This window comes from Oryzias latipes, chromosome 3, assembly GCF_053564925.1.
Source record: "Oryzias latipes strain Hd-rR chromosome 3, Olatipes_Hd-rR_3.1".
Lineage (NCBI taxonomy): Eukaryota > Metazoa > Chordata > Actinopteri > Beloniformes > Adrianichthyidae > Oryzias > Oryzias latipes.
Window position 1 is genome coordinate 30,227,365 of NC_136239.1, and position 16,081 is coordinate 30,243,445.

The following is a 16,081-nucleotide window of genomic DNA, read 5'->3' on the forward strand; positions in this document are numbered from 1 at the left end:
CATTTTTTTTAGGTAAAAAATTATTGAAATCAGCATTTGAACATTATGCTTACTTGAATCCTGATAGTGTTCAATGTTGTGCAATTCAGAGCATGTGCTTTTTTGTTTCTACCTTTGTAAATTGTGTTTTTCTTTACTATTCGACTGAGTGACTGAAATGTTGGACTGTCTCAAAAAGGAAAACCATTTGATTTATTCCGTTGTCTCTCTCCAGGCCTTGCAGGAGCAGCTGACATCCACTGTGCAGGAAATTGGCCACTTAATTGACCCCGTTTCCACAGCTGCCAGGGGCGAAGCTTCCCAACTAGGACACAAGGTATGTGGGACAGCAAGTTAATTTGGAGTCCTTTGGATCTGTGGATTAACAAAGTAAGAGTTTTTGGCACCAATCTTTTTCTGTGCATCGTGAAAAATATTCCTTTGTTCTTCGTTTTGTCTGTCTGCTGCTCCTCACGCTTTAAAAGAACCAAAAACATGGATCAATTTATGAAATATTTGCAACATGACTGTGTATCAGTTGTAAGATTGTTTTTTTTTTTTTTGAAATCCTAATTTTTATATCTGTTTTCTCACATTTTTTTAGTTTCTTTCCGTAAAGTTTGCTCATAATCTGAAGCTGCTGTCCCCAGGTGACCCAGCTGGCTGGTTACTTTGAGCCCCTCATCAAAGCCTCTGTGGGCGTGGCCTCCAAGCTGAACGACCACCAGCAGCAGATGACTTTCCTGGATCAAACCAAGACTCTGGCTGAGTCTGCACTGCAGATGCTCTATGCTGCCAAGGAAGGTGGAGGAAACCCAAAGGTATGAAGATTTTTAGTTTTTGTTTTTTTTTACCCTCACCTATACTAGCTTTGAGTCTGCAAAGAAACAGTGAGGATATTTACCTGCTTCTGCTCACACCTGACAGGCATCCCATACCCATGATGCCATAGCAGAGGCAGCTCAGCTCATGAAGGAGGCGGTGGATGACATCATGGTGACACTTAATGAGGCTGCCAGTGAGGTGGGCATGGTTGGAGGAATGGTGGAGTCCATCGCTGAGGCCATGGCAAAGGTGAGTTTTTTTTGTATAATGTAAGTTCACAACATTTAGAAGAAAAAGACAGAAGATGGGGCTTTTAATTTGCACTTTCCTCAGTCTAAGTTTAGAAAGTATCTGCAGCTCCGAGAGGGTTTGGTGGCTGCTTTGCAGCTTTGAACTCCAACCTTGAAATAGTTTTGTGCAGGAACAGTGTTTCAGTGCATTAATCAAGACTTTAAATCTTTGATTATTTTTTTGGCATAATTAAAAGGTACATGGTTTATTTTTATGCTTGGCCCACAGTCACAAGTCTCACCCACCCAAATACATTTACACACTGATGGCACCTTTGCTGGTGTGCAAAGTGCAGACCTGTCACCATCAGGAGCAATGCGGGGTTCAATGGCTTACCCAAGGACACTTCAACACATGGCGGTGACCACACCTGCAACCCTACGATCAGAGGCTGACCGCTCTATCTCTGCACAAAGCCATCCCATAATTAAGGAAATAATCTCAGATCACAAGTTTTTGAAGTCGTTTTTTTCTTCTCCTTTGTATTCAGCCTAAAGTTAATCAAAATCATTCAAATATTCCCTGGATTACATTTCAAAACCATTGCAGTTTTTCTGATTTTTGTTTTTCCCCCCCGACTTTTTGTTATCAAGAAAAGTATTAATGGAGCAAAGGAGGCTCACGTATAAAAAGAAACAAAGTAAAAAAAAAACATTATTTCTATCATGACGTTGAGACGCTTTACATTGGAGTGCTTATCTGGTGCACCAACGTGGCTTCTGTCATTTTTGTTTTTAACTTCCATACAGTCTTTTTTTTTTTCAAAATGTCTGCCAATCCATAAATCTCATATCTACAAGTACAAAAATATCAGAATAAGCCCAAATTCAGCAAAGAAGGAAAGAAAGAAAGGAAATTACAACCTTTTGATTAAAAGCTGTTTTTCCTCTTTTTAACCCAAATTTCAGTGACTGTGTGCCATTTTTTTCTCAAGGTGTCAGTTAAAAACTAGACTGATTAACATATTCATTGAAATCAAAGGTCTGTGATTATAACGAAGCATTCACAGGTCCATCTTTCTGATCTACAACCAAACTATTGGCAAACACAGATATGAAAGGAAGAGCCTTTTATCTAGAATGAGAACTGAAAATAACATCAGCTAATTGGGCTCCCTCTCGAGTGAGAAGTTTCACAAAGGTGTGACTAAGTGGCTTTCATCTGCACAGTCTCCAGATGGAGTTGCATCCTTCCCTCCACATTTTGTGGATAATTATTGAAAGCAGTTGATTTCAGGTCTGTGTGTTAGGCTGAGAGGTTTTGTTTGGGTTTATCACTGAAAAGGAGGATAATCCCTTCAAATCAATCATCCTAATGCCTGTCTCTGTAGATTGACCTGAGCAGTCTTTGAAACCTACCTTGTGTCTCTCAAAGCTGCAGAATAGTTTCTTTCCTGAGCTGGAGGGGCGAACATCCCGTGCTTGACATATTACAGATTCAGTTTCGTGTTGGAAAGCTTCCCTCATGTGCCGTCTGCTCAGCCTTCACATTCACATGTGTGGAACTCTCACTAATTTGGCTAAAAACACTGGAAACATACCATTTGGGAATCAGTTTTCATAATCCATCTGATTTTTTAACCTGTAATTTAAGACTAGATTTAATGGCTGATTAGTAAATTGTGTTTAGCTTTCATGTTCTGAGTATTAAAGTGTTTTGCAGATGCGCTGCCGCCTGCACACCTGCCTTAATCAGTGTAATTGAGGGGTAGATGTGCTTGAACGTGTCGTGGCGACTAATGAGCCGCATGATTGTCTCTTTGTTTGGAGATGTTGACGTGAAGGACGAAGCTGTAATGCTTTTGATGAAAATTTTCTTTTTTTTTTTTGTTTAACTGTTTGTCTCTTGTTTTAGCTGGATGAGGGCACGCCACCTGAGGATGAGGGTTCTTTTGTAGACTACCAGACCAGCATGGTGAAACACTCCAAGGCTATAGCAGTCACTGCTCAGGAAATGGTAAGCCTTTGGGAAAATCCCCCACATTTTGGACAAAAGCAAAACTTAATTTACGGCTAATAAAAAGACTTTTAGTTTTACAGATGAAGCATAAATCAGATTTAATGAGTTTAGTTTACTAGAACCGTCCAAAAATGGTAATTTAGGTTACTTTAATAAATGTGTTTATATTAGACTTTTATTGGTTTTTAGAGGAGTTACCAAGTTTACCATGCGACTCGTTCGCTGTGGCGACCCCTGATGGGAAAAGCCGAAAGAGAAACAACAGAGGAGTGGCATGTAACTGTACTGAGGCATTTGCAGTGTTCTGAAATAAAGTACACCAAAAAGACCAGGGGCGTGTCCTGTAAAAGCTCATTTTGTACCAAAACGTTGAGTAAAAACAAAGTTTTCCACGGCTGATTTTTATATAGCAAAAAAGATCAAATGAAATTACACAACATCATGGGACATAACTCACACAAACGGTTATATAAGAAATTTGTGAATTATTTTTATTTTTATCACCACTATGTAAATTCTTAGTGAACAATAATAGATTTGAAATTTCTACAGACAGTTTATTTTGGTAAATAGGCTATATTTTGTTCTATTAGAGTGTAGTCAATGACCTAAGAAGCTCTGAGCTTTAAATCTGAAGGAGTGCCAGTGGGCAACAGGCCGTAAAAAGCAGCTGTGAGTGAATTAAAACATGCCATATTTTAACACTGCTTATGTCACACAGCAAAAATAGGATCTCAAAGAGCACTGATCTCTCTGCTCCCTGCTGCTGAGGATGAAGCTCTCTGCCTGTCCTTCTTCCCCCACTATCTTTTGTTGTAGGCAGCAGTCGCCTTAGTACTAAAGGAAGCAGAATACAGAGACTCAGATCTGTTTGTGCATTAAATATGATCCAATAAAGTGGTGAATCATGCCAAATGCATGTTTATCTTCCTATGGTAACTGTGTCATGCACTCCTGACAAAAATGTTTTTTTTAAACTGTGGCAAACACATACAGATATCCAGTTTTAAAATGTCTTTATCTAGACTCGCTTGAAAACCTTTTGTGGGTTTAGCTCCACTTATTTACCCAGATTGGCTGACCAAACCTGCTCATAAACATGTGTTCATCATATTTATGCACCACATAGTTAAATCTGAACATTTTCAGTGTTATTCAGTGGTATTTTGGATGTATGGTGTGTTCTACGCACAAATCCACACACATTTCAGAAAAGAGGTCTCTGGACTACACAGGTCACAAATAGACTGTGTGTTTCTGTATGGACTGAAGTTTATTTATGTTTTCATCATCAGATGACAAAGTCTGTGACGAGTCCAGACGAGTTGGGGGCCCTGGCCTCTCAGGTGACCGTGGACTACAGCCAGCTGGCGGTTCAGGGGCGGCTGGCGTCCCACACTGCAGAGCCGGAAGAGGTGAGGACCAAAGCCAGACTCATGAAGCATGTTTATCAAAGCTCCAAAGTTGAGTTCTAACAGATTTTTTAAATAACAAATTGCTAATCATTGAATGTGTGTTTATGTTCTGCGTTGCACTAGATTGGATTCCAGATCAAGACTAGAGTCCAGGAGCTCGGTCACGGCTGCATCTACCTGGTTCAGAAGGCTGGAGCTCTGCAGATCAGCCCCACTGACAGCTTCACCAAGAGGGAACTCATTGAATGTGCTCGTGCAGTTACAGAGAAGGTTTGGAAGCATGTCTCGATATATTCAGTTGGTAACAAAAGATGTGCTTTCTTATCAGCTTTCATTTCCCGTTACTGAAGAGAAAGGAGTTTAAAAACTAAAGTTTCTGATAATCTCAAAAACATATCTATCAACTGAATCCATCTGTTTTTTATTTTTTATTTAGTTAAATATTTTAGTTTCCCATATCGCTGTACTGTAATTTAGTACTAATCATTTAATTGCCTAAACTTCTCATTATGGTTTAACAAAATAATTCTAGGACTTACTTGGTATGAACAACTATTTTATAAGCAATCATATAATTCAATTTATAATTGCCCAAATGTTATTTTTATAAAAAATATTGTACCCTTTTTTACATTTACCTTTTTTACAGCATTTTGTTCATTTGAAGTTCCTAAAACTTTTTTCTGCCTGAAAGTAAACTAAAAGAAAAAAATGGATCTATCTTGTGTCAAGTAAATTGCTCACCCTCACCGGCATAATTATAGTCTGTGGTCTGCTTCCATGTCCCTCAGGTGTCCTTGGTGCTTTCAGCGCTGCAGGCTGGCAACAAAGGAACTCAGGCCTGCATCACAGCTGCCAGCGCAGTGTCCGGCATCATTGCTGACCTGGACACCACCATCATGTTTGCTTCAGCTGGCACTCTCAATGCAGAGAACGATGAATCTTTCGCTGACCACAGGTTAGAGCTCTGAATTTACCTGATGGGGATCTGCAAGTACAAAGAATCTTCATGTCCAGCTTCTGCTCACCTTCCATTAGAAGGTGACAGGATGACGTATTAGCCACAGAATGGGAGCACAGTTTGGGTGCTTGAGACTACAAATTACCTGGTTTGAAAGCTGCAGGTCGTCTCATGCTATTCATACTTGCCAATAGGTTAACTTGCTTTAGAACTTGTGACTAAAATGGTTATAAACCAGGTATATCCTGTGATGGAAGAGTAGGCTTCTGACTTCGTCTTCAATGAATTTGAGGCTTAATGAAAAATGAAGAAAGAGAACAGCAGAGAAACTGGCTGCTCTTTTCATTCCATTCCATTCATTTTCATTTCATTTGATTTTCATTTTCATAACATGAAAAAGCTGACTTAATTCATTACATAATCTTTCCTTTCCAACAATCTTTTGTTGTAGATTTCTATTATTGTTGACAGAAATTCAAAGATGCTCTGTCTACTACTACAGACTTAGCTGCTTTTCTTTGTTTCCCACGTCATCCTTTTCTCTCTCAGGGAGAACATCCTGAAGACGGCTAAAGCTCTGGTCGAGGACACAAAGATGCTTGTGTCCGGCGCTGCTTCCGGTCAGGAGAGGTTAGCGCAGGCCGCCCAGTCTTCTGCCAAAACCATTACTCAGCTCACAGATGTGGTCAAGCTAGGAGCTGCCAGCATTGGCTCAGATGACCCTGAGACACAGGTGAGGCTATTTCAGTTCCTCATTCGTTCGTGGTGCCTGTTATCAGGGCCAATGGTGGAAGAATGGTCTACAAAAACACTGTTTCAGTCTGACTTTGCTCCAGGACGTGATGGGATTAGTCTGTGCATTCTCTCTTTAGGTGGTTCTGATTAATGCTGTGAAAGATGTGGCTAAAGCTCTGGCTGAGCTCATTAGTGCCACCAAGTGTGCAGCAGGCAAGGCAGCAGATGATCCGTCCATGTATCAGCTGAAGAGTGCTGCCAAGGTGAGGAAATTGTTCTCCTGAAGCTGCATTTTAAACTCTTATATTAAAGTCTTGTCTTTTTGTCCAATTTAGTGTTTCCAAAGATTAACAGGAAAAGTGAAGTGCATTCAACCTTAAAAGGACTTGATCTAACCTCCAGCATGTCTAAAATTCTGCCTTTTTTCCCCTCCAGGTTATGGTGACCAATGTGACTTCTCTACTGAAGACTGTGAAGGCTGTAGAGGACGAGGCCACACGGGGCACCAGGGCACTGGAGGCTACGATTGAGTGCATCAAACAGGAAATGGCGGTGAGGAAACCGCATGTGACTGATTCATCTGAACATGAGAAAACTTTAAGGGACTAAAAACCCCACCTATCCCCCCCCCCCCACACACTCAGCTGTTTCAGTCCAAAGACTCTCCATACAAGACGACAACGCCCGAGGAGTTCATTCGCATGACAAAGGGGATCACCATGGCAACAGCTAAAGCAGTAGCTGCAGGAAACTCTGCGAGACAAGAGGACATCATTCACACCGCCAACCTGAGCCGCAAAGCTATTTCGGACATGCTGACCACCTGCAAGGTGTAAAATCAATCCTACATGTACACTACAGGGTAGCAGTGTAGTACTATTTACCCCTCTGTAAACATGGAAGCAGAACGCCTCTGAAGGCTAGACTAAAAAAAGATCTTATGTTTTATTTAAGAAAATTTTTTTGAGAAACATTGAAGTTTCCAAAAAACAAAAAAACAAATTACTTATGGTACTTTTTCACTGAAAACCAGTTCAAAAGCCAGTTGGAAAAGTGGGAAAAGGCAAGAACTTATTTGATCCAACCTATTTACAACTCGCATCTAAAGTTAAAGACCCACTCCCATGAAAATTGTGTTTCTGGTATTTTGAAGATGTTTTTGCAGTATTTTTCTCAGGATGGAGGACATATATGAAGAAAATCAAAAGAGTATTTCTTTATTCAAATCATTGTGAATCAGTAGCAGACAAAAGGTGCTGTTTGAAAAAGCAGGCCACAAGCTCCCTGCTCCGCTCCATTCTGATGCATGCACTTGCAAACAATTGGATCCAGATACGTCTTTGTTTTCCTTTTCTGGCTCCAAACTGTACAGCTGGATAGTTCCGATATTTCTCGCCATTTTTGCTGCACTGATAAGTAAGGTTGGTTTGGGCTATAAGCTATGAGGGAAGAGTGGAAAATAGGGTTGATGGGAAATGAAAGAGGGCTTACTCAGCACCAACAACTACTGCTGCTCTGCAGAAACCTTTTTGACTAAAAGCGACATAATCATAATTGAAAGACCACTGGAAATATATATAATCATTCAAGAGATGATTGGAGTGAGACTTTAAGGGTTGTGGTCTGTTGTTTCTGTAATAAAATAATTTTTTTTCTTTCTTTTCCCAGCAAGCGGCCTTCCATCCTGAGGTCAGTGAGGATGTGAGGACCAGAGCGCTCAGGTTTGGAGTGGAGTGTACAACTGGATACATTGAACTACTGGAGCAAGTTCTCCTGGTAGGTCAAACACCTGCATGTGGAAAAAAGTTATGCTTTCACTCCTGTAATTGCATTTACCATTAGTTTTTGTTTTTCTTCATTTTTTACATTGGTACATTGATATTAAGCTCTCACGTGTTCCCAAACTGGTAGTTTTAGTCCTTATATATGTGTTTGCGTGTGTGTAGGTCCTGTTGAGGCCGTCCCCTGAGCAGAAGCAGCAGCTGGCGGCTTCCTCCAAACGTGTTGCATGTGCAGTCACAGAGCTCATCCATACTGCCGAGGCCATGAAAGGTGAAAACTCTCTCTAGATATTGTAACAATTCACTCCTGGATGTGAAGGGTTTTATAGTTTTACTCGTTTTGGAAGCTACAGGGGGAAACAAATTATTAATTTTCCCAAAAGCATAAGAGTTTAGTATATGTGCATTTCAACTCTGTAAGAAAACTTTTTAACAGACGTGTAGTCATGTTCCTGTCCTTTTCTCTTGCCACAGATGGAGGTAAGCTGCTTTTCGTGCTGTGGCTTGTTTCCCTGGTTGTTTAAAGTGTTTAACAAATATCTCCTTTCAGCATAACAGATGATTTATTTTTGTCCTCATTAAACCAGAATCGCTAAGGCTTGTTATTCAAATGTGAGCTCCATCCATCATTCTTTTTTTTTAATCATCATCATCTCATTCCATTTACATCACTTCACTTTCAGCCAGTTTGTGGCCTGCATAGTGATGCATGGAATGGCAATAAATTTAAAATGCTTTACTTTGAATGCAGTGTTGAAGTTGGAGGCATGCTTTGTTCCGATGCAGGTTTTCCTGCTGATATTCAAACTGTGTTTTAAATGGTTTGTGGTTATCCGTGTTTGAGGTTCCGAGTGGGTGGATCCCGAGGATCCAACTGTAATCGCGGAGACTGAGCTGCTCGGAGCAGCAGCATCTATCGAAGCAGCAGCCAAGAAGCTGGAGCAGCTCAAACCCAGAGCCAAACCGAAGGTGGGTCACTAAATCACCGATACTTCTCCAATGGAGAAATAATAACAGCGAACTGTTCCTAAAAGTTCCCAAAAACATCTCCTTTCAAATTCTCTCACTGTGCCTTATGTATTTATAATAAAACGTTCATGATAAAGTAAAATTAGGACTAAATGTTTTTGACTTGCACTCTTGTAATCGAAAAAAAATTATTTAATGTGTTTTGATTGTAACATTTTAATCGTACATTCTAAAGATATATATATATATATATATATATATATATATATATATATATATATATATATATATATATATATATATAGCCTTATCCTTACATTAACATCACATTACATTACCTGTTCAATTGGATGATGATCAATCGTCCTGTATTTATCCAAATGAATGTCTTCAACTAAACCTAAAACGACGAATTCTTCAGCTTTTAAAGGCAAAGATATTTAAAGTTTAGTGTTTTAGTGTTTATGAGATCAATCACGGAAACTTTTGATCTATTTTTTTAATTGCTCAGGGTTCAATTTTAAAGTTATACAATTTGAACTTGCAACAAACCAAGAGGAAGAACGAAATTATTTTTAGTCCTACCACAGTTAAAATGCGATCAGCTGTTTTATTTTAAATATGGCTACAAAGATAAGGCATTGGAAAAACGTTAAACAGCTTCTTAATTTCTCATTAAAGCTATTAGGGGCTTAGTCAAATTTTTTGTGCTTTTAAATTGACTAAGCCCCTAATAGCTTTAATGAGAAATTAAGAAGCTGTTTAACGTTTTTCCACTGCCTTACCTATGTAGCCATATTTAAAATAAAACAGCTGATCGCATTTTAACTAAAGTGGTAGGACTAAAAATAATTTCGTTCTTAGTCAAATTTTTTGTGCTTTTAAATTGGATACATAAAAAATAGCACCAGTGTATTATTTATATGACTAAGTCTGATGGCTAAATAGTTCAAAGCACTGTTTAACCATTAAGTCAAGGAAGGAAGTGTATTTATAGAGTTGTACAAAGGTTTAACTCTGAGCTATAGTTGGCCTCTTTTGTATTGTTTAAAAGTTTAAAAAATTCATCACATTGAATTTAAAATATTCAATCAAATCCTGGCTTACCCAGCACCATCCCATTTGCTGTCCTGTCCCCCCTCCTCTCGACCTCATCCCTCCATTCGTTCGTCTCAGCTGTAAGTCTCTCTCAGTCTACCGTCTCCTATCTCCCCCCTCCTCCCTCCTTCCTCCCCTCACCACCACCGGAGGCCTTCTCTGCAGGGCTCTGTCTGATATGTTTGATATATTAGGTTGTAATTCAGTCCCAACTATATATCAAACATATTCCTACAGTGTCCCGCTCTGTCTACAGAGTTGTGGCGTGAATGTGTTTAAGGTGGGCTGATAGGAGTATGATTGGTTGTCTGAAGCAGACGGTTATGTACCTTCCTGTTGTCTGTCGCTCCACGTTAGATGTTGCTTCTCAAATAGATGTCTATGAAGCAAAAAAATCAATAAAACCAATACCTGATAAATTAAGATTTCTTTCACTATTAAGCAATTACCACGGAGATCAGGATTCTTCTGTGGTTGATAACTGGACTGCCTTAGTTTGACTGTCTCACTGTTTTTGTTTCCAGCAGGCCGATGAAACGCTAAACTTTGAGGAGCAGATCCTAGAAGCTGCCAAGTCCATCGCTGCAGCCACCAGTGCTTTGGTCAAATCAGCCTCTGCTGCCCAGAGGGAGCTGGTCGCTCAGGGGAAAGTGGGCGCCATCCCAGCTAATGCAGTGGATGACGGACAGTGGTCTCAGGGACTCATCTCTGCCGTAAGTCCTGCAGCGAAGACGTGTTGACCCACCTGAGACGAGGCCGTTTCGTTGTCATGTTTAATTCAACCCTCATCTTCAGGCTCGAATGGTAGCAGCAGCAACCAGCAGCCTGTGTGAAGCAGCCAATGCATCTGTTCAAGGCCACGCCAGCGAGGAGAAGCTTATCTCTTCGGCCAAGCAGGTGGCAGCCTCCACTGCCCAGCTGCTGGTGGCCTGCAAGGTGAAGGCAGACCAAGACTCTGAAGCCATGAGGAGACTGCAGGTCTGAACAAGCCTAGTTTGTAAAGAGCATGAAATGATTTCAAACATAAAAAATGTTTCTTTTATCTGTCTTAGTGACTGCAGAAGATAATTTTTTTTATTTTTCATAACATGTAATTCTATTTTTGAAGGTCTATGAAGTTGCAGATACTTTTACCTGTTTGTGTTTTTCCTACTTTGTAACTTGATATGTGTGCATAAATATTTGGCATTTTTACACAACTAATCAATTTTTTTTTAATAAATAATGCGAAATATGTTTTATTCTTTAAATCTGGCTGCTTACTGAACTCACCTCACCAATGCTGCATTACACTTGCAGTTTGAAACATTTCCTTTTTTTAGCTAAAGCACTCAACACACTACATTGAATTGTGTTTTTGTTAACTGGTGTTTAAATATTAGAGAGAGAGAGATTCGATCATCATCCTCAGCAGCTCTGTTTGATATGTAGGTTGCAGGAAACGCTGTGAAAAAGGCATCGGACAATTTGGTTCGTGCAGCTCAGAAGGCAGCTTTTGACAAAGCGGATGAAGACAACGTTGTGGTCAAGACCAAGTTTGTGGGTGGAATAGCACAGGTAATATTTTAAGTAATGGTTAGTATATAACCTGACCACTTACAATCTATGTTTGTAAGAAAAGCCTAGAGCCATTATTACAAGATAACATTTGCTACTAAAATCTGACTAGTTTCCCTAGCTTTTAGATAAATTTGCTGCAGACTTTCGACCTTTATGATTTGCTTTACATGTTTTTGTAAAAACAAAACACTGACATTCAGCATCACATTTCAGATGCTGTTGCCTCGTTACTTTTGTTTCTGTAAAGCAAAATGTTTTTCCTCAGTTTAGAATGAAAGAAATTGAAATTAGAGCCAAATGTATCCAGATTTCCAAATATAAAGAAGTGCACAAAGATATGGTCTGAGAGTCATTTGAAAGCATTCCTCAATATAACATTTTTAACAGGTTTCTGCTTTCTGTTCAGATCATTGCAGCCCAGGAAGAGATGCTGAGGAAGGAGAGGGAGCTGGAGGAAGCAAGGAAGAAGCTGGCTCAGATTAGGCAGCAGCAGTACAAGTTCCTGCCCAGCGAACTTCGGGAGGATGCCAACTAATAATTACCGGCTCCTCCTTTCAAACTCCTCTGTCTGTGTGTGCAGATTTGCACGCATGGGAAGGCATGTGACCTACAGAGACTTCAGGCGCTGATTTTTATGAACCGGTGAAGCTTCCGTCTGCAGAGAAACACACCTGACTTTATTGCATGAAAAGATCAAGTCAGATCCGAAATATTTTATACTACTACTGCGTGGAAATGACTACTTCTCCAAAACAACATGAAGAATGTGGTAAACTGACATATTTTATTGTCCATGAAAAGCATTATCTACTTTAACTAATGTAAACCAGAATGTGACATGCCAGGGACAAACAGCATAGCTCACACGCTCTCTTGTGCGCCCATAAGCTAGACTTTTCTTTTACGCTTAAGTATAGAACTTTGAAATGAAGAATTGATTGCACTGCTTTTCCTGTCACGTCTGCCGTGTAACTTCACTCTGAAAGCAAAAAAACAACTCTGGTTGTGGGAATGTCAGCCTTCATGCTTCTGTTTGCACATTAGTGTCAGTGTGAGTCCTGCCACCACTGTGGGAAGACTTGAATCCAGTAGTCAAAAACCCTAATATGGAAGGAGGAATTATGCATATTGGTGTTTCTTAGACACTAGTGAATATTTCAGGAATGGAGTTGGTTGGTTTGAGAAGGATTCATTTAATTTTGGGATTCTGTTTTTCTTTTATCCATTTTTTTTAGCTCTCCATAATAAACGCTTGGAAGAAACCCATCCGGATAGATGTGTGCAAACTCTGACTACACTACATGTGAATTTTGTGCAACCATAGGCAGATTATTTATTACTCGTTAATATATTATTAACCTCTAGATTTCTTTAGGAGCAGAAATGTTTGCATTTTAACTTCAACTAATGTAGATTGAGACAATTTAGGGACAAGTTTTGATCATGTTTCCTTTCTGTTAGACTGTTATAAATATAAACAGGAGTTGGATCACAATGCAATGGAATGGATGGTGCTTTAGGGGGCAGCATTGGTTAGCAGTACCCCATGCAACATAAACTGGTTATCCAAAGGATGATGTTGCTGTGAATGGCTTTAAAAGCTCATAATTCTGTCAGGATGAGGGAAAAATTGTGTGTGTGGTCACTACCTCTACTTTGGTCCATTTCTTAGTGTTAATTTCTTACACCATTACCCATTTCTTTTTAGGAATACTGCTAGCATCACTTCAGCTTTAGTTGTATGCATACAACGGTTTGGCAATGATTTGAAACTCTTTTGCAAAAGTCTCATCCCTGCAACTGATCCATCTTTTTTTTTTTTTTCCTGGGAGCTCTGTGCAACTTGCTGCATTAGAAGTGTCTTGTTTACTGAGTTTGATTGTACGCTTAGTTTCTGCTGTGCAAATGCATGTGTTTGCTCTTCAAATGCAGAATAATGTAGACTTTCACATAAGGGCCGCACACCCCCACACCATACAGCTGGAGGCAGACAGCTGTTTTACAGAGGTTGCTGTGCTGAGGCATTTTCTATCTGAGCATTAAATAAAGGGAGAAAGAAAGGGAATGTCCACTGCTTATATTGGTTTGAATGTTTGTTGTGTCATTATTAGTGCCTTAGTCCTTAGCCCATACATTGTCAGCACCGTTTGAGTGGAAGCTTCACATTAGTGGTTGGTTAGTTGAGGGTCCTGGAGGAGCCAGTGTTTAAAGGTTAAAAAAAAACTTGCAGTTTTAAATGTTCTATCAGTATCAATACTGTATATGTATTCTACTCATGGACACATTTTTGTACTGCATTCCATGGGCTTGTACAGCACCACAGTGCTTCTAAACTTCACAGACTGCAGACATAAGCCAGTTAGCTGCTTTAACGTGTGTTATGAAGTCTCAAAAGTGTTATGGTTGGGCTTTTTTTTGGTGCATTTATGCCATATGAAAGATAAATGAGGTTGGAATATTTCAATGTATACCATGAAGATGTGATGCATTTCAGTGCTGTGGGATATTTGAGGTGTTACTAAGAATCCATGCTCCCTTTACAGAATTCGATTTGGAAGCTGGTACGCCAAAAATGATTGACAAGTTGCATTATAAAAGATGTTTATCTGGCCTTGATTAAACTATTTTTTTGTATTCACCCGAAATAAAATGATTAAGTATAATGAAATTTTGTGTCGCTTGTCTTTTTTTTTTTTAAATTTCACAGTTTACCTGATTTTTGCTTAAGCGAAAAGGACTATGCGTTGAGCCAAAGGAGGCAACATCTGTCATGATTTGATGGTGAATAAATTAATAATAGGTATGATCACCATAAGCTGATATAGTAATAACTGCAAATGCTAATTTCAGTCACCTATCATAAAACCCAATCTCCTTTTTTATGGTGCATTTCAGCTGTGCTGTAGCACAGTATTCTTGAATGTAAGTTAACTGTAGGATAAATAAATATTTAAAAAAATAATCATATTAAACTTTTTGTTCAAACTCTGAATTATTAAAGATAATACAACTTTAATATGATGTAAAAATACCAGTCTCTTTGCAAAAAGTTTGTAGAGTTGTTCTGGCAGCATAAACAGACACCATTTAACATGAAGACTGGTTTTTGGATTTCTGTGGTATTTCAGGTAATTCTTTCGCTAAGTTTCTTTGAAGATGTGGAATTTTTAACCCATTTTTATGTATAAATTAACCATATCGCCAGAGCTCGTCTCTTATACAGAGTGTTTGAGCAGCAAACCAACAGAAGGCAGGGCCAATAAAGAGTTTGTCTGGCAAGAAAGGTCAGTTCCAGCAATCCTATAAAGTTCCTATTAAGTGTGAAGAGAACACAACATTCCTGAGTCAGCACTAAACTTAAAGCTAAATCCAGTCCAGGCTATAAACTGAGACCAAGCTAAATTTGTCAGGCACTAAAATCTGAGGAGGCAATGTCAATTACAGATGCACAGCTGCTTTCAAGACTGCAATCACTTTTCGGATATTTTTCCATCAGCTTTTAATGTTTTTCCTGGCTGACCTTGTCAAATGGAGAAAAATTTGGACCTGCTGGAGTGCAGGTCATCACTTCACCTTCTTAACTTTTCAGCTCAACATATAGTTGGTTTCTTGATTTCAGACAGTCTCATTTTTATCACTAAAATTATGTTTTGAATCAGGATATTTGAGGCCCATTCCGACGTTAGGAAAATGTTTAACGCAGCTGTAGAAGACAGATATTTCATATTCCTAAATTGCTTCACATTTGAACATTTAAAATGGTTTGATGAAAGAAAATTAAGAAATAAACAATGCCTTTAATTACCTTGCATGACATTTTGCTTTGCCCATTTTGTCTCATCTGAAAGCTCTTCCAACACGAGTTTAATAGAAGTTAAAGGGTGCCAGTCTGAGCAAATTAGAAAAATCTGGGATCAACGATAAAAGACAGGATTAGTAAACTCCACAAAACAATAAATCGGCAACACATTCATCACAAAAACACAATGATCAACTACTTAAAGACTAAAACTCTGTGTTGGAAGGCTGACTCCTATTTGAACATTGGGAATTCCAGGAATACTCTGAGTAATTTCAGTTATGCCGCTTGTCTGTCTTCCAGTTTCAGCAGCTCTTTTGCATTCAAACAGAGCCACGGTCTGTTTCTCTTTGGAAAATTTGAATTTCTGTTTTCTTTACATACACTATGGAAACCACAATTAAACACGAATATGATTTCAGCAGTAGCATTTTTCAGATTGGATTTGAGTAGTTGTTTCACAAAGAGAGTTGTGAAACAGCACCATCAATGACAGTATAAGATCTGCTTCCTTTTTCCGGAACCAGGACCTAATCCGAGGAAACCATTAACTGCTGGACAGGTACGATGTGACGATGTTCCTCATTCTATCTTCCCAGGGTGTTAGGGTGACATGGATTGCTCCATAAGACCCTCTGATCTCAGTATATGACTGGCATGTCTGTCTGGCTGCTGAACAGTCCACAAACCACATGGCAGGATGACAACA

General features: G+C 39.2%; 1 protein-coding gene across 5 annotated transcripts in view; it reads left to right on the forward strand.

Annotated features, from left to right (window-relative positions):
- tln2a (talin 2a) overlaps positions 1-14,241 on the forward strand; it is an 88,289-nt gene extending 74,048 nt beyond the window's left edge. For 3 of the 5 annotated variants that reach the window (XM_078944597.1, XM_004067398.5, XM_078944598.1), the window contains 18 exons: positions 215-316; positions 630-800; positions 907-1,053; positions 2,950-3,051; positions 4,350-4,469; positions 4,593-4,739; positions 5,261-5,427; positions 5,980-6,163; positions 6,303-6,428; positions 6,601-6,717; positions 6,810-6,995; positions 7,834-7,941; positions 8,112-8,217; positions 8,791-8,915; positions 10,538-10,726; positions 10,809-10,991; positions 11,445-11,570; positions 11,980-14,241. In XM_078944597.1, the coding sequence (XP_078800723.1) occupies positions 215-316; positions 630-800; positions 907-1,053; positions 2,950-3,051; positions 4,350-4,469; positions 4,593-4,739; positions 5,261-5,427; positions 5,980-6,163; positions 6,303-6,428; positions 6,601-6,717; positions 6,810-6,995; positions 7,834-7,941; positions 8,112-8,217; positions 8,791-8,915; positions 10,538-10,726; positions 10,809-10,991; positions 11,445-11,570; positions 11,980-12,108 (2,535 nt within the window). In that variant the 3' untranslated portion in view covers positions 12,109-14,241. Of the gene's footprint in view, positions 1-214; positions 317-629; positions 801-906; positions 1,054-2,949; positions 3,052-4,349; positions 4,470-4,592; positions 4,740-5,260; positions 5,428-5,979; positions 6,164-6,302; positions 6,429-6,600; positions 6,718-6,809; positions 6,996-7,833; positions 7,942-8,111; positions 8,218-8,420; positions 8,619-8,790; positions 8,916-10,537; positions 10,727-10,808; positions 10,992-11,444; positions 11,571-11,979 lie in introns of those variants that run through there. The other 2 variants (XM_020699875.3, XM_078944599.1) reach the window with 2 other exon arrangements.
- Positions 14,242-16,081: the final 1,840 nt, after the last annotated feature.